The sequence below is a fragment of the Anabrus simplex genome, chromosome 7 (assembly GCF_040414725.1).
Source record: "Anabrus simplex isolate iqAnaSimp1 chromosome 7, ASM4041472v1, whole genome shotgun sequence".
Classification (NCBI taxonomy): domain Eukaryota; kingdom Metazoa; phylum Arthropoda; class Insecta; order Orthoptera; family Tettigoniidae; genus Anabrus; species Anabrus simplex.
In genome coordinates, this window is record NC_090271.1 from 137,492,505 (window position 1) to 137,520,017 (window position 27,513).

Here is a 27,513-nt window from a genome sequence, read left to right on the forward strand (position 1 = left end):
CTCCTCAATTCTAATCACGTAGGCTGAGTGAACCTCGAACCAGCCCTCAAGTCTAGGTAAAAATCCCTGACCTGACCGGGAATCGAACCCGGGGCCTCCGGGTAAGAGGCAAGCACGCTACCCCTACACTACAGGGCCGGCACATTTGGACAGGTGTCTGTTTATTTTTGACGAAAATCAACTTCCCAAAGTTTGAACGAAATTAATGAACCCATAACGGTGTCTCCCTTTGTAAATAAGGTAGAACGGTTTACTATTACGCCTGTCCATCTTAGGCCCAGGTACAATAATAATGTTTTGCGGTTTTGGGAGAGGACTCACTATACAGGAAGTTTAGTTGAAGATATTGAATCAAATGAAGAGGTGCACGCAGTCACATTTGTAGGGGTAGAAACCAACATGGAGTCTTCAGATATTCACCGATGGATTGTGTCTGTGTATGGAGCGGACAGGATGTCCAGTAACCAGATACGTTGATCGATAGACCATCAACATCGGACTTATCAATCAATCCCACTGGTGACACTGTGTGGGAAAACACGATTCAAACCCACACAGCTCTGCCCACAAAATATAAATAGTGTAGACTGTGTCAGTACGCGGCCGCAAATTATTTTTCTAACGCGAATACGATGTGTAAATGGAGAAAGTTAAAATACTGATAGTAGTTGCAATCTACCGTGTGAAATTTCCTCCTTTCCCTGATGATCCATTCGGCACTGGTAACTTGCATCCTTTTGGGATCGCCAAGAACTGCCCTTTATCCTAATTTTCATTTACTGAAATGACGTACACGTCACACGCTGGCAGCATGGTATACTTATATGGGACAAGACTACAGGCTCAGTGTTAGTTTTATCTCCGGCGTCAGAATGGGAAAAGCAGGCGATCTTTGCGAATTTGATTGAGGTCAAACTGTGATGATCTCGTTGATGCAGCAAAGGCTGTCGTGTATTGTTCGGAGTGACTGTAGGGCCACAGTTCGAGAAATCGGCCAGAAGTACAACATTAAGGACCAGGGAAATATTTCGCAGCACACCATTCAACGAATACTGCTGCGCATGGGACTGTAGAGTCGAAGGCCCAGTCGTATCCCAATTATGATCGATCTGCACTGACAGTAGTGCGTAACGTGGGCACGAAATCGACACTAGGCTGTGGAGGAATCATTAGGAGAAGGTCGCTTGGTCCGATAAACCCAGATATTTGGTTCATCTTTGACGGTCAAGCGCGTGTACGCCATCATCGGAGCCAATAACAATTGGTTATCGTATTGGGCGGAGACAGGCCGGTAGAGTTGGTATGATGGTCTGGGCGATGTCTTCATAGGACAGCCTGGAGCCCATTATTCCGGTACACCAATCTCTGACAGCTTTCTGTTATCTGGCCGTTATGAAGAAGAAAGTTCATCCGTTCATGTCAACGATGTTTCCTACTTGTGACAGTCGTTTCCAACAGAGCAATGCACCATACCACTCTGCCAGAATTGTAAAGGGCAGGTTCGAGAAACATGACAGTGAATTTGCTTTAATGTCGTGGCCCTCAAATAACCCGGATATGAACTCAGTTGAACATTTGTGGTTCGACTGAAAGAAGCAGGTTCGTGCTACATCAACACCGCTCCGCATTATACATCAACCTGAAGACCTGGTGCCGCGCTAGTTGTATGAGATGTTCCAAGATACCTTCCGTCTCCTCGGTGAATCGCTGCCTCATACAGTAGTCGCGATTCTGCTGGATAGAGGTAGTACTACACCGTATTAGGAAGGCGGTGAAAATGTAATGGCTCATAGGTGTGTAACAGCAGTGATTCGATTCCTATATGACAGTCAATTTGTTTCTCACCCCAAGGCACTGAGCACGTAAATATTTTATGACGTCACAAACTGAGTGGACGTAAAATATTCTTGAATATCATTGCTTAGTGAGATCCCATTCCAAGCTTCAGAAAGTTGGGTAAACGAATAGTAATAAGTATTTTACGTACCATTGACTTCTTTTACGGCTTTTGGACGAACCTAAATGTCAGAAATGTTGTTCCGGATGAGTTCCTTTATGTGTTAGTGAATCTAACGACATAATAATGGCGTATGTGAGCACTTCCAAGTATCACCAGATCGCGCCGGATGCAAACTCGCCAGGTCGAGCTCAGAAATCCAGCGCTCTACTGTCTAAAGTACATAGCTTCGGGAAATACAAAAGGTAAAGAATCTCATCTCAATGTAGAAGGTCACAGCATGCAATACAATTACAGAAGAGAGCATTCAAACTTACCCGTGCTGGTGTTAAACCTTCCAGCATTTCGCAGGTAGGAGAACAGTTCCCCACCGCAGACGTAGTCAAACAACATGTAGAGGCAGGATGCATCACGGTAGTGCCATCGCCTGAAGAAAGGATAGTATGTTTTAGAAAATACAACCATAGTCTGAAAAGATGTCTTAGAGATAATTTTTCTTTGTTTTTTTTATAGCTGTTAGGTTATTCAGTCTGCGAAAACTAATTTTTAATAAATCAATTTATAAACTATCTGAAAAAGAAACCATATGGTCTTTGCAGTGAGGAGAAATCAGCCGTCCGGCTACTGGGAGGTACTGTGGTGCTGCAAAGTATTTGCTGTTGTTCATGCCAAGTGCAAATAAATACGTCAGAAATAAGCGCAAACCATTCAAAAAAATTTCATCCATAGTTTTCTAGTTCGAAATGAGTCTCTTTTATACTTTCATAACTGAGAGAAGAGATGAATGTGAGAACACGGCATACGTAGAGTGTAACATAACTTTCTACCAGTAACACTCCATTCTAAAACAATATCTCTATTCTCTCTCTCTCTCTCTATCTCTGTCTCTGTAGTTACTTCTTGAAAATTGATTTCTCACTTCTTGCACAAATTGAAACACTACCTTCTCCTCGTTCATTAGCAACAAGTTACCCATTAAAAGTTCGAGTTCAGTTTTATCATTGTAATACCTGAGATTCATCACCTGTAAATTATCCGATGTTTAGTTTATATACCTTTTCTCATCTCGAAATATACCATTTCATGTTCGAATTTAGATTTCTCAGGGTTAATTAAATACGATATGCTTTTGTATCACGTTAAGTGTATATTTAGTTTTCAGTTGTAAGGTTCTCTTTCAATTTGTTTTGAAATCATCATATATACAGAAGCATCCAATGTAGGCGCTATATAAATGATCTCATTGTCCTCACTGGCAAACTGTAACAAATGCATTAATTGCAATAACGGGTATGTGATGCCTTTAGATGTTCTGGGCCGCACGCGCGCTACACTGAAGGAATCAGCGTGTCCTCCTATTCAGAAGGGATCGGGCAACCCGTTGAACCTCCTTCGTGCTAGGGATTGGGGCTTGCAATTGTTCCGCATGAACGAAGAATTCCCAGTTAGCACGAGTCATAAGCTCGCGTTGATTACGTCCCTGCCCTTTGTACACACCGCCCGTCGCTACTACCGATTGAATGATTTAGTGAGGTCTTCGGACCGGTGTGCGGGATCTGCTTTGCGCAGTTTCCGATGTGTCTGGAAAGATGACCAAACTTGATTATTTCGAGGAAGTAAAAGTCGTAACAAGGTTTCCGTAGGTGAACCTGCGGAAGGATCATTACCGAAATTGTTTTATCAAAAAACATTTCGAGAAGGAGGAGTCGGACGGCCCCGCGCGGTCCTCTCCTCCGGCGAGGCTCCCTCGACGAGCGATACTCCTGTTACTTCTGACATACTCATGAATCTGACAATGCCATTCTGATTCTGAAACAGTATTAATACCAAATCGTAAAATAACCAGCGTTTCGCCCCAGTTCGGCGGCTGGCTCATCATTTGGAATACCAGCTCGGTGATGCCAACAAAGGGGCCCGGGCGGGTTTCATTTTTGATCCCACCACTAAGATTTGCCATCACAATATGACTTAACGCTTTGCTAGCGTTGAACAACAGGGAAGATACACCACAATTCCACCCTCTCTCCCCCATTTTTCGGTAAGTCCAAGACATAGACTCCTCGACATTGGACTGTACTCCAGAATAATATAGCATCCTTGTATGCCTGATATCAGTAAAAGCATTCATTTTTGAACGACCCTCTTAAACATAGAGTAAGGAAGTAAGTTACGTACAGGTTGACGATGAAGGGATGTCTGGCCTCCTGAAGAATGTTCTTCTCGTTCTTCACGTGTTCCACTTGCTTCAGCCTTATGACGTCACCAATAGCGAGGATCTTCATGGCCCCATATTTGTTGGTACTTTTCTCTCGACATAGACAAACCCGGCCGAAAGTACCGGTTCCTGCAACAGAGAAATATCCCTTTAGTTCGTACTCGAACAGAAAGAAATTGTACGACCTAAATATATTTAAAATAATTCATTCACTGAGACTGAACACCTAGGATATAGTTAACTTAGGTGCCCTTTTTGTTCCCTGGCCTATAACTATGTGACGAGCTACGTGTAAGATTTGATCTTCGTTGTAGCAGCCACCTATCTAAAGCCATGTCACAAGTAAGTTTTTCAGAAATATTTATTTATGAAAATCCTCAGCTTGTTTCCAATCATTCAATGGGGTCAGTAATGAAATGAATGAAGGTCCATCTAGCGGAGAGGATAAGTATTTTGCCGGTTGCCGAAGCCTGTCACACTCTGGGACAGTGATTAATGATGGATGAAACGAAACGATATTAGAGAGTGTTGCTAGAATAAAAGATGACAGGGAAAACCAGAGTACCCAGAGAAAAACCTGTCACGCCTTCGCTTTGTCCAGCACAAATCTCACAGGAGTGAAAGGGATTTCAACCACGGAACCCAGCCGTGAGAGGCCGGCGATCTGCCGCCTCAGCCGCGGAGGCTCAAAATCTTTATTTATATGTAATGAAATTGATAAATCCAGTAGTTAACAACTTTAAAGCAACATCACGCTATCAGTGGAGGCAACATACCGGAGAGGTTTGCGGTAGCCTATAGGAGTTACTATAATTCACAATACAGTGAAATAGTACTTATTTCACATAAGGTACAGAAGACCAAAGTAATAATAATAATAATAATAATAATAATACTAATAATAATTGTTGTTACTATTATTATTTGTAGATGATTTATTGATGATTTAGAGTAGCCAATGCCACACTGAAATATTCAAGTGATACTTCCGATCCACAACCATACGTTTTAATACAATTCACATCGTCAAAATATTGCAATTACGTTAGAGGTAATACAATATTATACTGATTTCTTTCTTTCTTTCTTTCTTTCTTTCTTTCTTAATCCGTCCGCCCTCAAGGGTTGGCTTTCCGTCAGACTCAGCGAGGGATCTCACCTCTACCGCCTCAAGGGCAGTGTCCTGGGGCATTAGAATTTTGGTCGGGGGATACAACTAGGGAGGAGGACCAGTGCCTCTCCCAGGCGGCCTCACTTACTATGCTGAACAAGGGCCTTGTGAGGGGGGAGGTAAAATCTGAAGGGACAGACAAGGAAGAGGGAAGGAAAAGGCCGTGGCCTTAAGTTGGGTACCATCCTGGCATTTGCCTGGAGGAGAAGTGGGAAACCATGGAAAATCATTTCGAAGATAGCTGAGGTTGGAATCGAAACCCCTCTACTCAGTTTGCCTCCCGAGGCTGAGTGGACCCAGTTCCAGTCCCCGTGCAACTTTTCAAATTTCGTAGCAGAACTTTGAATCGAACCCGGGCGTCCGGGCGTGGAAGTTAATCACACTAACCACTACACCACAGAGGCGGAATTATACTGATTTACGGAATTAAACTTGTGCTTAACTTAGATTTAGATAAGAAAATAACATTTCATTAAGAAAAAACCCGAACATTTTTGTAGTAGGAGTAGTAGTAGTAGTAGTAGTAGTAGTAGTAGTAGTAGTACATCATTTTCAGACGGGGTCATCGTCTATGACTTCTCACTGCAATGACTGCACTCTAGGGGCGTATCGAGCGGGGGGATTACTGGAGGGTTCAAATAGCCCCCCCCCCCAATAGAATTGTTACAAGAGAAAATAAACAGAAACCGATCATAAAAAAGTGAAAGTCGACTCAATGTGTTGGCTGTCTTGAACATTCACAGACATAATTGTAAAACCAACAGATCTCTTGAATCTATTTTCTAAGAAGCCTCTAAAACTGAATTTTAGATTGTAATCTGAACATGCTATTCGCTGTAAAATTGTTAACTTTGATCATATTGCCCTTGTTCTGTATTTTAATGTAATATTTTGTAGGGTGCCGGTACTGCAATCTGAATATCGACATAATTCACATGTATCAGTGGCTTATCGACCATGCAGCCACTTGCAATTTTGTACTCGTCTTATTATTCATTGACTTGTTGAAATAAGCTTTTACAACATTTGAGACGAACACAATACCCAGTCCCTGAGCCAGAGAAATTAACCAGAAAAGGTTAAAATCTCCAACCCGGCCGGAAATCGAACGCGAGAATCCCAAACCGAAGGCCATGCTGACCATTCAGCCAAGGAGCCAGACAAAGTGTTCATGCATGCGCGCTTCACACACGCCCTTCATTATGTCCTATCATCACTCCATCGGTCGATCCTGGCTACGCTACTGCTGCAATCTGCATATAGCGTTCTTCACATCCCTAGGGTTCACTTGGGCAGTAAAACTAGACACTTCTCCCGGGTGAAGCTGGGACTGCTCTATTCACAGAAGTCAGGTGTAGAGAAAGCATTATGCGTTGCCATTTAACCGTAACACGCGCTTCTTAAGACAGGGCTATATTGGTCACGGCCATATCCTTGACCCACAGGGTCAGCGACCTGCCGTCCCACTCACTAATCGCTGCTCTCTATCGATCTGCTAATTCTACCGCAGGGGATAGATCAGATTTTCCAGTAACAACTCCTTCGATAATAAGCATGTACATTTTCCATACTGGCAAATATGTTGTTTCATAAAACACAGATCATAGTGGCTACACTTAATGGATTTAGGAGACCAGCTGTACTACCAGACGCTGACGTATTATTGAACTATTTTTTTCAATTTGCTTTACGTTTCACTGACACAGATGTCTTATGGTAACGATGAGATAGGAAAGGGATAAGAGTGAGAAGGAAGCGACTGTGGCCTTAATTAACGTATATCCCGGTGTGAAAATGGGAAACCACGGAAAACTATCTTCAGGGCTGCCGATAGTAGGGTTAGAACCAAGTTTCTCCCGAATGCAAGGTAACAGCTACATGACTCAAACCACGCAGCCACTCATCGGTATACTGAACCACTGACAGTCACAGTGGTGGTGATTATTGTTATAAGAGGAAGTGCAACTGGGCAACCATCTTCTATTAACACTAATCAGAGGGAAAAATGGAAGGGATCCGACACTTCGAAATATGAAGGTATCAGTCAAAGAAAGACGAGGGTTACGAAGGGCGTGAAAATGAAAGACTTTCTACGCCTCAAATGCTCCAATACCGTCAGGGTCGGAAAAGAACAAGAAATGACAAAGGGAGGTCGGATATAGTAGATGAAAGTGAGGAGCCTTTCACAAGAAAGTGTAAGCAATGCTAGAGCTCAGCTAAGGGCCCCATGGTGTTCATAACTTGGTTGTGGGGTGTGATGGGTGTTTAAACGAGATTGGCGTCTGTGTTGAAAAATAGAGTAAAATATGTGGAGCCTGCAAGTAAATGTGGTGTTTGAAAGTCGTCTTTCATTGTGTGATTGTTTTCAAACGGCCCTTACTTAAAAAACACGCCTCGTAGAAAAAGAAGAATAAGAATAAGAATAAGAATAAGAATAAGAAGCTTCCGTGTTACCCTCAGGTGTATATTGTTGCTTACTAAGCTTCTCTCATGTATCTTTCCTATCTGACCCTTGTTCTCTTCCAGCACTAGTGCTATTAAATTTACCCATCTTTTTTCTTGAAAAGAGCGCTGAAGCAAAGCCGTGTCATTTCCATACTGGCCACAAAGACCATTACAGGAGTAGAAAGTAAAGGCTTTCACTATTCATAACCTCGGCAGTAGAGCTCAGTCGACTGTAATACTTGGCCATCTTTTTCTCTAGGAATTAACCTGGTACTCAATTTCATTGTGGGCTGAGTGAATGAGCTGCTTTAGAAGTGGGAATATCATTTCTAAATTTTTCAGTTGTAATGGGAAATCGAACCCACACTCTTCATAGTGAAAAATTTGTTTACTCTGCATTCTCCTATAACACTCATGCATTTATCAGTGAATCCATCGACTTTTTTTCCGCCATTCTGTTTAGGAATGAACTGCTCAATAATAACATTGACAAAGTATGGTGTGATCAGTCCAGAAACAAATTTTTTCAGCTGTATCATATCAATTCCATTGTCCGGCTCGATGGCTAAATGGTTAGCGTGCTGGCCTTTGGTAACAGGGGTCTCGGGTTCGACTCCTGGCAGGGTCGGGAATTTTAACCATAATTGGTTAATTTCGCTAGCACGGGGGCTGGGTGTATGTGTCGTCTTCGTCATAATTTCATCCTCATCACGACGGGCAAGTCGCCCACGGGAGTCAAATGAAAAGACCTGCACCTGGCGAGCCGAATTTGTCTGCGGACAATCCCGGCACTAAAACCCATACGGCATTTCATTTCAGGGCCCCATGGTCGCCAAACCACACTCCGACCATAGTGTGAACAAAAGTTAACTAAATACCATTCCTGTTAAGCTCGTTTAGTACAAGATTTTGAGTGAGTAGTTAATCAGTTTATAAAAGCAATCAGCACAACAACAACCACCATGCAGCTCGCTACCACGACGTTTGAATAATATGTTGGTGACTATCTCCGTTGATGGAACTGCGAATTCTTCTTGTTCTTCTTCTTCTTCTTCTAGACCTTTTCCCAATTACTTCTGATCGGCACTCCGAGTGGATAAGCCTAGTTTTACGACGGATGTCTTTCCTGATGCCAACCTTATGTGAGTTTCTGTGATGGTTGATAGTACGATGTGTGTAAGTGAAGATATGTATTAAGACGAACAGGTCCCAAACTTCAGGAATGAATCTTAAAATCACCGACTCGGCCAAGGGTCGAATTTTGTTGTTGTTGCTATTTTGCTTTACGTCGCACCGACACACATAGGTCTTATGGTGACGATGGGACAGGAAAGGGCTAGGAGTGGGAAGGAAGCGGCCGTGGCCTTAATTAAGGTACAGCCCCAGCATTTGCCTGGTGTGAAAATGGGAAACCACGGAAAACCATTTTCAGGGCTGCCGACAGTGGGGTTCGAACCTACTATCTCCCGAATACTGGATACTGGCCGCACTTAAGCGACTGCAGCTATCGAGCTCGGTAACATTATTTTAATTGTATAGATGAACGTTAATCGCACCGATAAATATCTTTCATTCTTCTGCCTTTTCTACACCCTGGTGAGATCGTTGGTGCGAATTTTGTCAAACATGTGGACTTGGCACTGTTTTACGCCCGGACGCCCTTCTTGACGCCAACACTATATTGAGGGTCGTATTCACTACCGCGTGTTACTGTGGTGGTTGTGTTTATGAAGAGGAGAGTGTTGGGTCAAAGAGAAACACACAGACCCCAAGTCGCAGGGATTAATCATATTGCGATTAAAATACTCAACTCAATCAGGAATCGAACCCGGGAACCCTTGAACTGAAGTCTTCAACTATGACCGTTCAGCTAAGTAGCCAGCCTGACATTCTTCATACTGTTTCCATGAATTCTGTTTGTAAGAGCCATATATTGCGTGCTTCCATCCGCATACACCATAGCCATTCCTTTTGTAATTACTAGCTTCAATTAAACATACACACACTAAGAAACATACTAAGAAGCAGATTATTATCGTATCAGTTTCATATACAGCAAGAATATATACCTGTTGAGCGCGCTATATCCAGAACAAGAAAGTAAAGCTAAACCATATGCGTTGACTCCTATGTCCATTTTGAATAATAATAATAATAATAATAATAATAATAATAATAATAATAATAATAATAATAATAATAATAATATTAATAATAATAATAATAATGAATATTGAATTTTCACGACCGCATTGTAATCGAAACAGACTTTCAATGTATTAGGTCGTGTTACGTACATGTACTACGTGTTGAAGAGATGTTAAGTACAGAACAAAAATGGCCAGCCGGACACCAGTGGGACCCATCTCTTCAACACGTACTACATGTACGTAACACGACCTAATACGTTGAAAGTCTGTTTCGATGATAATAATAATAATAATAATAATAATAATAATAATAATAATAATAATAATAATAATAATAATAATAATAATATCAGTAAAACATGCCTAAACCGGAATTTGTCCGTTTCCTTCCGTTAACGGAGGTTTCTGGATTGCAAAGGGTTGTGTTTTAACACTGTATTAGTGTAAAAAGAAAAATTAATTAATTTTATTCTCTGAATCAATTTGCACGATTGCAGTCTCTCTTAGTTTATCTGCCCGCACATGTCTTTCAAAGTGTACTGTTGCAACTTTCTCACGAGGGAACGCTGTGTGACCTCCTTCACGTCCTCGTGTCCTTCAATCACTTTAATTTTCTCCTCCAGCGTAAGCGTCTTAAGTTTAGAAGCCATTTGTACTGTATCGCCAAAATGTGATACGAAACTGAATTAAGAAATCACTACAGTTCAGTTTTATTTCACTAGTACTCCGCTATATACCTGCCAGCACAAGACATAAAGTCAAGCGCATTACAGGGGGGGGGGGGGTGGAGGGATTATTATTGGTACACTTTTTACAGCCCAGTACGAGCAGTAACCTTTTGTGATCTTCTGTAGCACAAAAGAGAAAGTTATGAGTAATTTTAGAAAATTATTAAAGCGAAATTCAAGCGATAGGGCAAGGTCTATTTCGCGAAATTACACCAGAAGTTTGTATTTGCGAAATCCTCATAAAATCATGCAAAAAAGCATGCCTATAGCTCCATATAAATCACAGGTTGAAATACTTATAGCGATTATGAATCCTCCAATCCGTTAATTAAATAAGCAAGGGACTTGGCGTCACCATATTCGAACATTAGCAAAGCGCCGTAGTAGTTAGTCTGTCCAATCAACAGCATTGATACGCAGCTTGCCTACCAAGTAGGGGTTCGTGCTTCGCTGTTTGTACTGTGTATTACAATACCTTCGTTCCGTTCTCCCGGCTTATAGATTACCTCTAAGGCTGTCACTTCATTTCTTTGAACATAGATCGTCTCTCTCTCTCTCTCTCTCTCTCTCTCTCTCTCTCTCTCTCTCTCTCTTCGAGTAAATGAGCTTCAAAGATTTTCTAAAACCAAGATTCTACCATACGTTTGACCATCGATCCGTACATATCCTGCCGGGTTGAGTGGCTCATATAGTTGAGGCGGTGGCTTTCTGACCCCAACTTGCAGGTTCGACCCTGACTCAGTCCGGTGGTATTTGAAGGTACTCAGATACGTCACAGCCTCGTATCGGTAGATTTACAGACACATAAAAGAACCCCTTGTGGGACTAAATTCTGGTACTTGGGAGACTCCGAAAACCGTAAAAGTAGTTAGTAGGACGTAAAGCCAATAACATTATTATATCACATACCCTTAGAGTTGGCGGTGAATAGTTGTCTTTGGTATTCCGTTCAAGAGAACAATGCAGTCCCAGTCCGGAGTAGAGTGCCGGTGTGTTTTTATGGTATCTGCATCGTCAATTCTTCTTGTTATGATTATTAATGCCTGGCTCCATTGCTAAATGGTCAGCGTGCTGGTCTTTGGTCCAAGAGGTGCAGGGTTCGATTCCCGTCTCGGTCTGGGATTTTAACGTTTATTGATTGATTTCTCTGGCTCGGTTTCTGGGTGTCGTTGCCGTTTTCAGCATTAAAATTCATCATGAGTAGGACCCCATGAGTAGGACCCCATGAGTAGGCGTCAACTCGAAATACCTGGACCAGGCCTATGGGAAGCAAAGTCAAGGTGAAATGTTTAGTCTTTGCTGATGATCTAGCAATCATTACCAAAGACCAGAGATGAAACCAGACACGCCGTACAGAGATTACACAATATAGCATCAAAAGGCAGGCCTCCAGATATCGTACGAAAAAATAGTACATGTAAAATCTACATCAAGATAGAAAAAAATACTCCACTAGAGGTGGAAATTACTACAACAAAAGAGTCATATCGCGTAGTGAAAAATTATACGCCTCAGAAACCATATCCTTTGGAGGTCACTGTAAAAATATAGAAATTGAAAAGCAAGAAAGGAAAATTCTCCGAAAAATGTATGGTCCCACGGGAAAAAATGGAAAGTGGATTAAGACGAGAATAGCGGACCTCTACTCTTTAACTGACAGGTTCAATGATGCTGTACGCAAGAGACGCCTGAAATTATATGGCCACATCTATATAATGGACAGCAACACACTCATCAAAAGATTATTTAAAGTAGTCAACTGAAAGAAGGGTTAAAGTAAACTGTCTAGAAGAAACTAAGGCAGACGTCCTAGAAATGAATATCACGGGATGGCATCATAGAAAATCGTGGAGTCTTTAATACAATAGTAGCGGAAAAAAAGTAAACTGGTAGGAAGTGGTCCACAGAACGCAGGATGCAACACAGTGCATTCATAAAGAGATTTTAGGACGATAAGAAGCCGAAAATCATCGGGCCAACGAATAAGTTCAAACGCGTTCTTTGAATGGGCATAATGAAGGGATAATAATAATAATAATAATAATAATAATAATAATAATAATAATAATAATAATAATAATAGTCCGCCTCTGTGGTGTAGTGGTTAGTGTGATTAGCTGCCACCCCCGGAGGCCCGGGTTCGATTCCCGGCTCTGCCACGAAATTTGAAAAAGTGGTGCAAGGGCTGGAACGGGGTTCACTCAGCCTCGGGAGGTCAACTGAGTAGAGGTGGGTTCGATTCCCACGTCAGCCATCCTGGAAGTGGTTTTCCGTCGTTTCCCACTTCTCCTCCAGGCAAATGCCGGGATTGTACCTAACTTAAGGCCACGGCCACTTCCTTCCCTCTTCTTTGTCTATCCCTTCCAATCTTCCCATCTCCTTGCAAGGCCCTGTTGAGCATAGCAGGTGGGACCGCCTGGGCGAGGTACTGGTCATCCTCCCCAGTTGTATCCCGCGACCCAATGTCTCACACTCCAGGACACTGCCCTTGAGGCGGTAGATGTGGTATCCCTCGCTGAGTCCGAGGGAAAAACCAAACCTGGAGGGTAAACCGATTAAGAAAGAAAGAAAGAAAGAAAGAAAGAAAGAAAGAAAGAAAGAAAATAATAATAATAATAATAATAATAATAATAATAATAATAACAACTTAAAATCAGACAGCTAACTAACACTCTGCCATCTGAGCCACTCAGACCGGCGTCTGTAAATTCGGGCTTTGTGATGAGTGTGATGACTGCCATATCATGGCAGTAAATGGGAGAGTCTCGATCCAGAAATAATTCACAATTATTACACCTTCCAACACAGAGAGCTCACACGATTGAGTAAAATGTATACAGAGAACATGCCTACTATTTTACTTGGAGTAATCTCCTGTAGTCTACATCTGTTATGTACAAAAATTCGTATCTGTACAGGTACTAAAAGCAATGAAGGAAGAGTAGTAGATAAATATTTCAATATACTTTAACCTGAACACTAACTCCCTCGGTGGATGAGTGGTAGCGCGTCTGACCCATGATTCTAAGTTCACGGGTTCGATTCCGACTGTAGTCGGTTTTTGAATGGTGGTTAAGTTTTTTCACTCTGTTGTAGATGCTGGCATGTTAAAGACCTGTATCACACGATGAAATTAAAATTAACATACCGAGCAATTGGCCGCAGGTCTTGGGTCACGTAGCTATCAGCTTGAATTAGAGAGGTAGTGGGTTCGAACCCCACTGTCAGCACCCCTGAAAATGGTTCACCGTGGTTTTTCATTTTCACACGGGGCAAATGCTGAGGATGTACCTTAATTAAGGCCACGGTCGCTTCCTTTCCACTTCTTGACCTTTCCTATTCCATCGTTGCCATAAGACCTAGCTATGTCGGTGCGACGAAAAGCCAATTGTAAAATAAAAATAAAAGAAACACCCACCATAGGATCTGTTCCGGTAGAATCCCGCTTTCGTTGCTAGACAGCAGTGGAATGTCGAAATTGGTTGGTATACTGCCCAAATAGCACCACTTCAGAAAGTCTGAAACTAGGTAGCTGAAGTCACATTCTTCTTCTTTTTTCGTTATGCCCATTCATAGAGCACGTTGGAACTTGTTCATTGGCTTGATGACTTTCGCCTTTCTATTCTTCCAAAAGCTCGTCCTAAACTCACTGTGTTGCCTCTTCCGTTCTTCGGACCACTTTGTACCATTCCTGCTGCTAGTTTTCACCACAAATATGTTTATTTACTGAGGTCATGAAGACTTTTCATGATGTCTTCCCTGATGTTCAATTCATTCAGGTCTCTTCTTGTTTCCTCCAGGCAACTTATTTTCCTGTCTATTATTCTCCTTCCCAGAAATGTGGAGCCAAGCTCTGCACTTTGCATTCGGGTGGCGAGTGGTTTCGAACCCCATAATCGGCTGTCCTCTGTACTGTTTTCTGTGGTTTTCCATTTTCACTTAAGGCAAATACCGGAGCAGTTCCTATTCATAGTCCACATTCGATTCTTTCCACCTCCTCACAATAATTAATTTCATTTTCATAAGCTCCTCACCAGATTTTGGCGTGAGGAAGGGCATCCGTCCGTAAAATCGTACCATATAAATTCACTTCGCATCATACCGACCCCATATCGAGAAGCGGGACTAAGTCGTAAACATTTTTAAAATTATTATTATTATTATTATTATTATTATTATTATTATTATTATTATTATTATTATTATTATTATTATTATTATTGCCTTAAAACTAACAAGGAACCCATCCCACTTTGAGGACGAGGAAGCAAAATATTGTTTACATATTCGAAAGAGCTACACGACACGCACAATATTGGTTTTCATTGGAAAACGTGAGAACGATGGAAAATTTCTTTCGGTGGTGTGAAAAGCATCTGATTCTGTATAGGAAGATCTGTAGGGGACAGAAACTATACTGGATGAAGTAGAATTCACAAAATGATCAAAAACCAAGAGCAGCGTGAAGAACGAATCACGGCACTGATCACAAAATTTCACTTCATCTAAATCAGAAAAGAACTCTTTCGGTGAGGTAAACCATCCGCGGTGAACATATTACCTGATGAAGTTTCAAACCGCATTTACTATTTCAACTTCGTAACCCCCTATACTGGTGGTAGTAAAGAAAATCCACATTGTTTCGTAGGAGGTAGGATTTCAGTACTTTAATACATGTATAAGGAAACCCTGAACCACTTGACAAGCAACCCGCAAATCCAGCAAACACAAACGGAGACAAGAACGGACAATGAGCGCTGTAGCGTTTCCTGATTTTTAAGCAAATACTGTTGACGATCTGTATGTACTTTAAGATTGAAGTAAACGAATAATAAATTAGAATATCACACTTTTAATTATATTTCGTAAACATTTATAGTATTATTTCACTAAAATCTGGGTTTAATTCAGTTTAAGCTATTTCAGCTGTACCAACTTGTCAGTCAGACACAATTTGTATAATTCATATGTGAAAACAGCTGCTCACACAAATAAGTAGAATCAAACATAACAAATACCATGTGTTTAGCACATGAAAAAATGTTTGAATACATCCACATCAACTTTACATAGATGTTAAAAATATATTTTGTATTTTTGAAGTTTGTGCGAAAGTCAAGAACAAACTGCAGTTCTAGGAAGAGTAAATGATCATGCAAACTTTAATAGAAAGAAACAGGGGAAAACATTAAGATAAAGAAAACATCCACGATGTATTATTGATGATTCCATCATAACACAGAAATTGGAATAGGTTATACGATAATCATAATAATACGTAGACAAGCGGAACAATGCTGGATACAATGTTTCTAAAACAATAATCCGTGCAAGAGTTAAAGAATAAGGTGCTCTTTCCGAGGAAGGAGAGTAGCAAACGACGCCGTGATGCTTGAAATACAGTAAGTATGAACCTCTCGTAGCTGCTGCACTTATAACCTCTATGGTCCAAGGTGAAGACATGCTCTCGTCACACGATGTTCAGAACTCGACTAAGGACTGATTTTCATATACAGTAGTGATGCATTTGTGATCTTTATGAAGGTTTTAATGATTTCAGGTCCACGGTCGTTGACAAAGGGTTAGTAGCTTCCCGTTTGATTCCCGACTCTCTCACGAATGTAGGAATGGTGCTCTAAACCTCGCTAACAACCGAGAACGGGTTAAATTTCCACTCTTAGCCATCCTGTAGTTTATCCACGTCAACTCCAGACGAAGGATGGGATGGTTCGTAATATTCAGACGACGGCCACTTCCTTCCCTATACTGCCACTAGCTTCGTACAAAGATGGCCGTGGTTCGAATCCCAATAGATGGAAGATCACTTCCCTGTGGTTCGGGTTCTCCTTCAAGCTGTAGATTTCTGTGGCTAATTGATTAAGGTTAATAATCCCATACAACTTCAATTTTTCTCGGTTTTATTAGAAGCTCGACCATGAGGAAGCTTTAATCACAGCAAAGATTGGCTAGTTCCCAAAGTTATGTTTCAATTACCAATACACAAAGGAAGAATTTTCTCCTTAAGGAAATTGAAGAAATGCTACAGACAACCTGAAGGTGGCACAAGACTACTGATTCCAGTTGCAACGCCTGGAAAGATTTTCAAACCTTCGCGATTCCCTTCATCGTTCTCTACTTACTGGAAGGTATTTGGCCTGTCACTCCTCCGAATGACATATGAGAATAATGTTGAGAAAAGAACTTAACAGCTTTAACCACGAAGTAGTACTACGACACAGGCTCATTAATATTAACAGCGACTCAATTCAACTTATATTCTCCAAGGGATGCGACCCCCACAACCCTCCTCGTTCTGCCGTTCATTCAACTTAACCTACTGGAAGTGAGTACCAATAATTGAGAATATTTTACTAACGCGGGTGTAGAATTAGGGGTTGAAAACCCGGGAAACTTTAAATCCTGTAACAAACAATGAAACCAGATCCATACTGATTGGCTACATGTCGTCAGCAATTTGATATTTCAGAAAAATAATAACAGTACAGTACTTCATATCATGCAAATCTAGTCACATACTGGTACTGGTGTGCCCATTACAGCAACTGTTGGATGTCGAATATTTCCAAACGCGGGTACGGTTCATGATAGTCTTTAATGAAGCAATGCTAGACAGTCTCGTGTATAGCTATCCATTGTCGTGCATTCCCCATTGTTCAGTTTCTTGTGGCCACGGACCCACCTCACGGGATGGCTTACGCGAAGTAAAGAGTCTATGAGAATATGAGAGATTTTTAATTCCAGGAAAGCATCCCATATCCTTACTTCACCCAAGTCTCCCTTTTCATTTCATGTTACCGTTTGTAGATAGGTAGATAGATAGATAGATAGATAGATAGATAGATGTCTTTATTTTCCTCCAGACCTACAGCATTGAAACCTTATTGAACTATTAAAGGAGAAGAAGAATAATGCCCAACCTAGGCAGCTTAATCTGACATACACATATAATAATTCTCGTAAAATAAACGTAACTAAAACCAAAACAAAGGAAAAGGGCAATATTAATGTAAATAATAATAATCGAATGGCAATGAGGCAGAATGGTCTGTTGGCCTTAGTATAAGGCAGTATGGCTGTATGACAATAAGAAACTAAACTGGTAACATATTACTGTGTAGAGTATAATGGTGTGTCTGACTGCATCTGCACTTGAAACAAAGAGTATATCACTTCCGGCCGGGCTCGCACTCAGCGCATTCTTTCTTAACACTGACCTCTCTGTTTTTCTACTTAAGTTGCAAACCTGGCTTCGTATTTCCTCCACTGTAGTGCCGGTGTGCAATTTTTCACCTTACGTTTTGTTACTGTTGACCACTATTTAACTCTATTGTCTCACCATATTTATTATCTTTAGAATCCAGACAACTCACCACATTAAATGAAACCATATTCACTTGAGCCCTCAGTTCATATACCATCCATCTCCACATATTACCTTTATCTTTAACACCTATCCAATTTGCAATCACTCTCTTCCTCATTCACTACACACATTACCGCCTACTAAATGACTATTTAATCACTCTTGTCATAGTTACGAATAACACACACACTCCGCTATTCTCACGTGTACACCAATTTACTTTCTACTGCAGATTGTCTTTTTTGCTTCTTGTCACTATGCCTTCGTCCAATTTATTCTTCTTACCCCATATCTCTCTTAGGCTCAAACTTCTCCCTTTCGCCAGGGCACCTCTTGCTTCTTCTTCCTGCCTCCCAGCCGTATTTTCACTTCGTTTGTGTGCTCTTGTCACATCTTGTGTTTTCGCCCCCACAAGCGCTTCCTGTATCTTCCTTTCTTCTCTCACACAGTCCTCCGTCCTCAGCTCCTTAATTAATGCCCTGATCTCCCTGGTCTCCTTCCTTATCTCCCTCCTCATCTCAGTTGCTACCTCCCTGGCTCCTTCTTCGATCGATTTGAAAATAGCATTCACGTCTTCTTCTGTCAAGTTAATTTCTTCTTGCTGCGAGCTTAGATCCAGTGCCTTACTTTCTTTGGTTCTTTCTTTGTCTCCATGTCCTTCTTCACCCACTTTACTGTCTCTGACTTGCCTTTCTTCCACTCTCTTCCCCACTATCACTTCGTCTTTACTATTCTCGTCTATTTCCCGTAATTTCTTCGCTGTCCACACTCTGGTCCATAGTCCATTGGTTACTACTAAATGTTGACCCTTAATGTGGGCTCTTAACCTTTGTATTTTGGCCCTGACCAAATGTTTCTTCAGTGTGTTTATATTCTTTACCCCTTCTCTTCCCACGTCTCTTTTAATGCAAATTTTTGTGTTACGTATATTGTCTGCGCCTCTTATCACTACTTCCGCCATCAGGGTGGAGAACAACTTCAGTTTTATCGGCCTATCATCCCGTTTTTTACCTATCCTTTCCACATCATCAATATCAACTTCACTAAATTCTCATCATTTTCTGGATAACTTCCATAACTTTGTAGGTTGTCAGCACTTTGTCTTCCCCTATGTCTTCCGGCACTCCATATATAAATAAGCATTTCTTCCTACGTTCTCGGCTACTGTCTTCAATATCTGCTTTCAGCTTCACCACCTCTTCCTCCATCTCCTTTATTTTTGCCTTGAGTGATATAATTTCTCTCTCGCTAATTTCTACTTTGTTCATTGTTTCGTCTGTTTTTCCCTGTATCCAACGCCTTATATGTTCAAATTCCTTCATTTGTTCCTTCATCATATTTTTAATCTGCTCAAACGGACATACTTCTTCCACAACTTCTTTAACCACTCTTCTTATGACCTCCACGTCTTCCCAATTCATGTTGCCACTGGAAGTCGGGCCGGGGTTTACCTCCACACCTCCTATAGCTAGCAATACCATTATCACCGCTGCCACCAGTATCACCTCGCCCATCTTTCTTGTTTCCACTTTACCTCCTTTATTTATGGCTGTTTCCTTCCCCATCTCCCCTGCCATCTTCCAATAGCTGCACGATATTGATCCACGCCTATCGTCTTCCTCTTCCCTCCCGTCTTACTTTTCCACTCACTGGTCACACTCCACACCGGCTCTACCGGCACCTCAACTCAGCAAGTCTGTTCCCGATCGCTGACTAGGTTAGACTGATTACCGTTTGTACGTAAGGAGTGCTTTGATGTCTAAGACCGTCGTCATAAACCAGGAAAAATATGTCAAAATACCGTGTGTGGAGTTTGTATTGGACCGATAGCGGTGCGGTCCACGTTACTATGAGCTTGCATTCAGGAGAAAGCGCGCTCGGCACCAACTATCGGCAGCCTTGAAGATAGTGTTCCGTGATTTCCTATTTTCACACAAGGCAAATGCTATGGATGCGCCTTAATTAAGCCACGGCCGCTTCCTTCCCTTCCTTTCCTATCCATCGTCAACAAACATCTACCTAAATAAGTGCGACGTCAAACTGCTAACATTTAAAACGTATGAACTGGATTGACTCCATCTGTCGATCACTGGTAGATTGGTGGATTATAGATCTCCAGATCGAAGGTTGAAACCGGACAGAGGAAGTCAGATATTTTAATGGTGGAGAAAAGTCCTATCAATCTACGATGCGGGCAGCAGATAAAATATACACGTATTTGTCCGAAAAAAATAAACTGTTAATGGAGGCAGTAGAGATGTACTCGGTTGACCCGGGAGGACGTGGGTTCTATTCCCACTCAGGAAGTAGGAAAAATAGAAACGAAAATTTTATTTCTAGAGAGGTACCTCGCCCTGATATTCACTTAGCTTACACTAAAATAAGTACTAGCGTAATTACTAGGGGGTAAATATGGCTAGGCATGGAGTTGGCCACTGTATCCCACTTAAGATCCGAGGTTATAGATAGTGGAAGCCTTTACCTTTCACTCCTCCAAGGGCCTTCGCTTCACTTTGAAACCATCGCCAAGAGATGTTCCGATTTGCCTGCCATCTAGTGAGCAAATCGGAACGTCGTAATTCAAATGCACCTATACAGTAGTTGAGGCCCTATTATTACTATTATTACACTGAGTGAGGGAGAAGTTAACAGGTTTTCACCCAGACCATCTTCAAACCAGTATTGCCCTCCATACCCAGCCATACTGGAAATGACTATTATCGACCAGGTACACCCAAGTTTGAGGAGGTCAAATCCTGGTAGAATTGGTCGATATTAAAGACCAAAAAACCCACAAAACACCATATTTACGTCTCTTAATACAGCCAACAGTTAAGAAACTACTTGGTACTTTATTGCTGTCGTCATTTGTTAAGAATAATAACTTACAGCGTGTATGGCCTGGTCGACTTTCGGCTCTGTCGCAAAATTTAATACTGGCTTGAGGTTCTTGCATGAGGTGAGCTTAGCCCACAGAACATACCAGAGAAGGAAACTGTTAGGGTTGGATTAGGCCAACGAAACTTGGTAGGAATATTAAAATAACTTAACAGTTTTTCGGTCTGTTGAAACACGAAATGTAACAATGTAAAAGTGAACAAACCCGAGCGAGTTGGCCATGCGGTTAGGGTCACTTAGCTGTGAGTTTGCGTTCGGTAGAGGGTGGGTTCTTATCTCACCGTTGGCAGTCCTGAAGATTTTTTTATGGTTTCCTAATTTTCACACCAGGCAAATGATAGGATTCTATCTTCTTTCCTATCCTTGCGTCGTCGAAAACATTCGATGTGTTAGTGCGACGTTAAACCACTAGCAGAGAGAAAAAAGAGAACAATTATGACAGGCTGAAAAACTGTAAGCTGTATTGACCGAGTCGACGCTGAAAAAGAATGGATTGCTTCTTAATAACAAAAGTATACACAATAAACGTAAAGGGAATAGTCATTCTGTCATAAAATAATATGTACTTGAAACATAGTAATTTGGTGCTACTGGTAAATGTATCAAAAGCACTGACTGAAATTAACAATCAATACATCTGAACTACGCTGCACCGCTGCTGTTGTTACAAAGGCTGTGCACAGCCTGACAAAACGAGTGATTTTGAAGAACGAAACACCAGTTTCTTGCTTTTGCCAAATATGCAAAGAACAGAGAACATACTGCACAATATATTAGATTTCCTTATAAACAATATTGAAGTATTAAAGCCCTAATATTTTGGTATGCAGTATTCATACACCGTACTGTAAAAGCAGCTTTGTAGTCCTTGGAGTGGTGGAAGGTAACCTCTGCACTTGGTGGGGTAGAGTGGTTATCTCTACGCCCGGCCACCTTTGCCGCCAGGAATTAATCTGGTACTGATTTTTGATCTAGGCTGAGTGAATCTCAGGGCCATGTGCACCTCCGGAAGTGGAATTGTTTTTTAATTTTTGACTTCCTGGCGTGGAATCGAACCCATGTCCGTTCGGATGAACAGAATATGCCCTTATCGCCCAGGCCCGGCATCTCCTATTCATATAATGTACGTGTTAGTAAAATACATTACTAGAGCGTGAAATTCTATTTATTTTGTCAAAAATTCATGTTTGCTACAAAGTGTTTTATGTAACTTTAAAATGAAACTATCAGTCTATCTCTTTTTTTTTTTTTTTTTTTTTGCTATTTGCTTTATGTCGCACCGACAGAGATACGTCTTATGGCGACGATGGGATAGGAAAGGCCTAGGAAGTGGAAGGAATTGGCCGTGGCCTTAATTAAGGTACAGCCCCGGCATTTGTCTGGTGTGAAAATGGGAAACCATGGAAAACCATCTTCAGGGCTGCCGACAGTGGGACTCGAACCCACTATCTCCCGATTACTGGATACTGGTCTCTCTTAAGCGACTGCAGCTATCGAGCTCTGTAGGCTATCTCTACTACATTGCATACGCTAATTGCTTCGAAATACCCAGCTCTTTTTCACCCATTAATTATAATATTACCGTTGATTTTAACATAAAATTATTATTAAAATTAAATTTAGGATATTACGTTATTTGGCCATTCACCCAAATTTCATTGAAATCTGTCTTCTCCAACCAAACAGTTCCCTTGTGAGAAAAATACTGGGTGAAAATCGTAATCTCTGTCATCACAGAAGTGCTTTTTCCCTGGTTTTCCACTTCTAAACGTGTGATTATTTTTTCTTCTACCGCTTTTTCCACACCTTGTACGGTCGCGGGTGTAAACTGAGTAGCAAAAGTGTATTTTGACCTGTTTTACAGCCGGATGCCCTTCCTGACGCCATCCCTATGTGGAGGGATGTAATCACTATTGCGTGCGGTGTCCTGTGTGAATATTAAGAGGAGATTGTTGGGAACACAAACAAACAGCCCCTGGGCCCCCTGAGCGAGAAGAATTAATCACATGCGATTGAAATCCCCGAATCTGCTGCGAATCGAACCCGCGACTCTCTGAACTGAAGGCCTCAACGCTGACCATTCAGTCAATTAATCTGACTCTTCTCAACGTGTAATTGGTGCGGTAAGGGCCGCGCAGCTGTGAGCTTGAATCTGGTAGATAGTGGGTTCGAACCCCACTGTCAACAGCCCTGAAGATGGTTTTCCGTGGTTTCCCATTTTCACACCAGGAAAATCGTGGGGCTGTACCTTAATTAAGGCCATGGCCGCTTCCTTCGCACTCCTAGGTCTTTCCAGTCCCATCGTCTCCATAAGACCTATCTGTGTCAGCGCGACGTAAAGAAAACAAAAACAAAACAACAACAACAACAACAACAAAATAACGTGTAATTGTCGGGATTATACCGAATAAATAGACGGACTACGAATTTTCCGGCTCCTTGGCCATCAGTTAGTGCAGTGGGCTTTGGTTCTGAGTGCCGCAGCTTCAATTCCTGGTCGAGCCAGGGATTTTCACATTTACTTGTAAAAAAAGAACCAGGCTGTATCATTTTTCGAAAGTTTTGGCCGCCTCATTTTTAGGACACCGTACCCTACCTTATCAAGCGGTTATTGATTTACCGAGCGAGATATCTACGCGATTTGGGTCACGTATCTGTGAGCTTGTATTCGGGAGGTAGTTGGTTCGAATCTCACTGTCAGCAGCCCTGAAGGTGGTTTTCCGTGGTTTCCCATTTTCACACCAGGCAAATTCTGGGGATATACCTTAAGACCATGGACGCTTCTTTCCCCGCCCTAGCCTGTCCTAGCCCTGTCCTATCCCATCTTCACCATAAGACGTGTCTAATTCGATAGCGAAAAAAAAATGTTATTGAGTTACACGAGTGGTCAGTTTCAGGGGTGTCTGAATTTTACCGATAGCCATACGTGCAATCGTCTTTTAAAACTCTGTATTTTACTTGCTAAGTAATAAAAACAACAATGGTCTCTTCCAAGGTCCCATGTAATTTACAGATTCTGTGCACGTCCTGGCTGGTGTAAAACCTGTTTGTCTAACACATCAGGGGTGCATAGCAAAGTACCTCTCGAAGGGACTGTGCCGACGTGGAGAGGGGCTACTGTTTCGTGTCAGACCAAGAATGGGAATAATGTAAATACAGTATACTTTGAATAAACAATCTCCGCTTTTCTGGTGTACCCTATTATTACCGCAAAGTTGATCGTCGGTGTAATTAAATAATTTTCAGGGCCAACGGATGGAGTGTCCTTCTAAATTCCTCCGACCATTGTTGCAACTCAATATCAGTCCTGTATCATTCGCACCCTAATTTTAACCGAGTGTTCAACTGCTCAAAGAGCATTGCGCAACACTCCATGCAGCTCGTAGGGTCGGCCCACATCTGGAGACGCAGAAATAGCATGTGGGGCGGTGCTATAGATTACCGACTTTACATGCAAAATGAAGTATTTATACACTCGCACCCAAAATACTTATCGCACAACTTGCTAATGACATCGGAGAGCTCTTATGTCACATTTATTTCAGGAGTGCTATTCATGGAGCCACGATAATAAATTTCACAATAATTTATCACAGGGATCACGTTTATTTTGCAAGCGCTGGGTGGCGAAGCGAGGAAACCAAGTGGTAACCCAGGTCAGAGTGTAAATGATACAGAGAATATATTCCCATAGAAACGTGCAACGTGTCCTTAAGCATTACACTATCATATACAGTACATTTTATAACAACCTGTGCAAAAGGTTCGCCAATATTTCTTTGCCTCTAAGGTGTACTTAGAGGTCTTTCGCTTTTACTGTTATGGTACTATTACAAGATACACCTGTAATACAGAAGTGTAGTAACTTTGATTGCAAATGGATTAGACCGTACAGTTTTCAGTTCTTTGTAATGAAGCGTCTGTTTAGATATTTAGCATCAGCTTAGTATTTAGTTTAGTATTTAGCTTCCATAGTCCGTTATACTGCCTGCTGTCATTTCTTGATGGTTGCAGTACTTTTGCATCCATCTCTTGGCACAGGCCAGAGCAAAGTGTAGCTTCCACTGAAGTCCCAGTCTCATCCATGGCTGTGACAATATGGAAGCTGCTGGGGTATGGGTGGTGCTGATTAATGACATTCAGAGCACAACCAGTGTGTCTGAGTGTCATGAAAGGTGTTGTTCATAGGGTTAGTTGTGCTACAATAGCACTGTGTGGCCCAGTGAGGAAAGCAATGGCAAACTACCTCACTCCTCATCTTGCCTAGTACGCCTCATTTTGGTATTGCCATTGGTTTTTGTGGTTTCCCTATAACTGCATAGCCTTTGGTGATGCTATTTGAGGATCCAACCAGCCTCTGGGCTGATGACCTAACAGACACACAGTCCGTTATAAGGAGAAGACTTGGGTTGTGCCATCCAAAGCAAAAGAATCTTTCTCATCATATTTCAAATTAATTAATCAATAATTGACAACTTTAAGGAAATTTAAAATATCGAAACTACCCTACAACTTAAGCACGCATGATTTCCTTCCTTAGATAAAACACTTCTGTAATGCGAATAAAATAATTCTCAGTGTATGTTTAAATTAAAATGTGTGAACTCCAACTTTGTGACTATGTAGTATGGAAAATGTGCTATTGTATTTAACTTACCTGTTTAACTTCGGTTTTAATGTTTTAAGTGTAAAATAATCTATTAATGATTTGAACTCGTGTAATTTCAATATTGTGAAACGTCGCGTCATTTACTTAAGACAGGTGTATAACGATAGTAACTTTAGGTTTATTTAATTTGATTAAATATTAAACTAAGTATATTAATAAGGGGTTCGTGAGTAGAAGAAACGTGGAACCCACTGTGTTAGACTGTTTACGTCTCATCGTCTTGGTCTCTGAGTCAATGGGAATGGCCGGTTGTCCTGGTGCAGATGTTTTAAGAAGATTTGTGTTTAGGTAAACAATCATCTCCTCTTTATTGTAATCAGGAGAAAACGTGGAAGAGGCCTGACCTTGAGCAAAAGGACGGGAAGCGTGGTGGAGGGCGCTAAAGTGAAAGACTCTATACGCCTCGCAAACTTGGGCTTAATGCCGTCGGAGTCGGCAGAGAGCAAGGACAGGAAGATGAAAGTGAAAAGTAACTGAAAGTAATACCAGATAGAGCTAAGGTTCCCGTAATCGCTAACCCACTCTCCCTACGTTGGTCACTACTGGGGGAGTCATCCATTTTAGTCGTCAGACAGGTAGTGCCATGAATGAATTCCCTCCCCATGTACAGGGTATTTTGCGAATGATCAAACGCCTCTATTCGCAGCTAGCAATGTTCTTGTTTCCACCTCGTCGCCTCGTACCCTGAGATCGTTATAAACAGTCTCTCCACCTCGTATTTTTCTGCTTCTCCTCCTTTTTACGCTCTCTTTCGTTAATCTCCTCGTGAAAGTCTTCCTCTAATCGCCTCTTACAACTCCTCGATCGTAGGCGATTCATAAATAACACTTCGTCGAATGTGTTCATTCCTTACATAGCGGCGATAGCCTATGATTACGAACACTCCTGCCATTGTAACGACTTTTTATTTGCTGTTTCGGCAATCAATCTGGCTACCAACATCTCCGTTACCTGAAATGTATTCGTTGAAAGTTCATTACAAGTAGGACTAAAGGTCCCTTTAGCTGTAACTAACGTATCTATCATTAAAACTGTATTTGCCGGACTGAGTGGCTCAGACGGTTGAGGCGCTGGCCTTCTGACTCCAACTTAGCAAGTTCGATCCTGGCTCAGTCCGGTGGTATTTGAAGGTACTCAAATACGTCAGCCTCGTGTCGGTAGATTTACTGACACGTAAAAAATATCCTATGGGGCAAAATTCCGGCACCTCGGTATCTCCGAAAACCTTCAAAAATAGTTACCGTAGTGGGAGGTACCAACAATAACATTAAAACTCTATTTAAATTAAACAATTGGTGTGAAACAATTTATCCAGCTCCTTGGCGCGACCTTAGGTTCAGTGAACCCTGGGTTCGACTACCGGCTGGGTCGTGGATTTTAACAGCGTCTGGTTAACGCCTCTGGCTCATGGACGGCGTGTTTGTATTTGTATACACATTTGTTAATTCACACAAAACACACCACACTGCCAACATCCACAGAAACATATAATAGTGAATAAATATCTCTTATCTTCGTATATGTGCAAGCCAAACCCGCGGTCTAGGGGCAGCGTGCCTACCTCTCACCCGGAGGCCCCGGGTTCGATTCCCAGCCAGGCCAGGATCTGAGAGCTGTTTCGAGGTCCACTCAGCCTACGTGACTACAATTGAGGAGCTATCTGACGGTGAGATGGCAACCCCGGTCTAGAGAGTCAAGAATAACGGCTGAGAGGCTTCGTACACTGACCATGCGTTACCTCGTAATCTGCAGGCCTTCAGGCTGAGCAGAGGTCGCTTGATAGGCGAAGGCCTATCAGGGCTGTAGCACCATGCGTTTTGGTTTGGTATAAGTGGAATGTTTATATAGGGCAGAACTGACAACGCCTGATGCGCCTGCTTCTACCCAGTGACGGAT

At 41.8% G+C, this 27,513-nt stretch overlaps 1 protein-coding gene across 2 annotated transcripts in view; it reads right to left on the reverse strand.

The window, feature by feature from the left end:
* Window positions 1-27,513, reverse strand: part of Pka-C3 (Protein kinase, cAMP-dependent, catalytic subunit 3) — a 472,558-nt gene that overhangs the window by 29,401 nt on the left and 415,644 nt on the right. For both annotated transcript variants that reach the window (XM_068228624.1, XM_067151336.2), the window contains 2 exons: window positions 4,133-4,301; window positions 2,275-2,384 (listed from right to left, as the gene is read on the reverse strand). In XM_068228624.1, coding sequence (XP_068084725.1) covers window positions 2,275-2,384; window positions 4,133-4,239 — 217 coding nt within the window. In that variant the 5' untranslated portion in view covers window positions 4,240-4,301. The remainder of the gene's footprint in view (window positions 1-2,274; window positions 2,385-4,132; window positions 4,302-27,513) is intronic.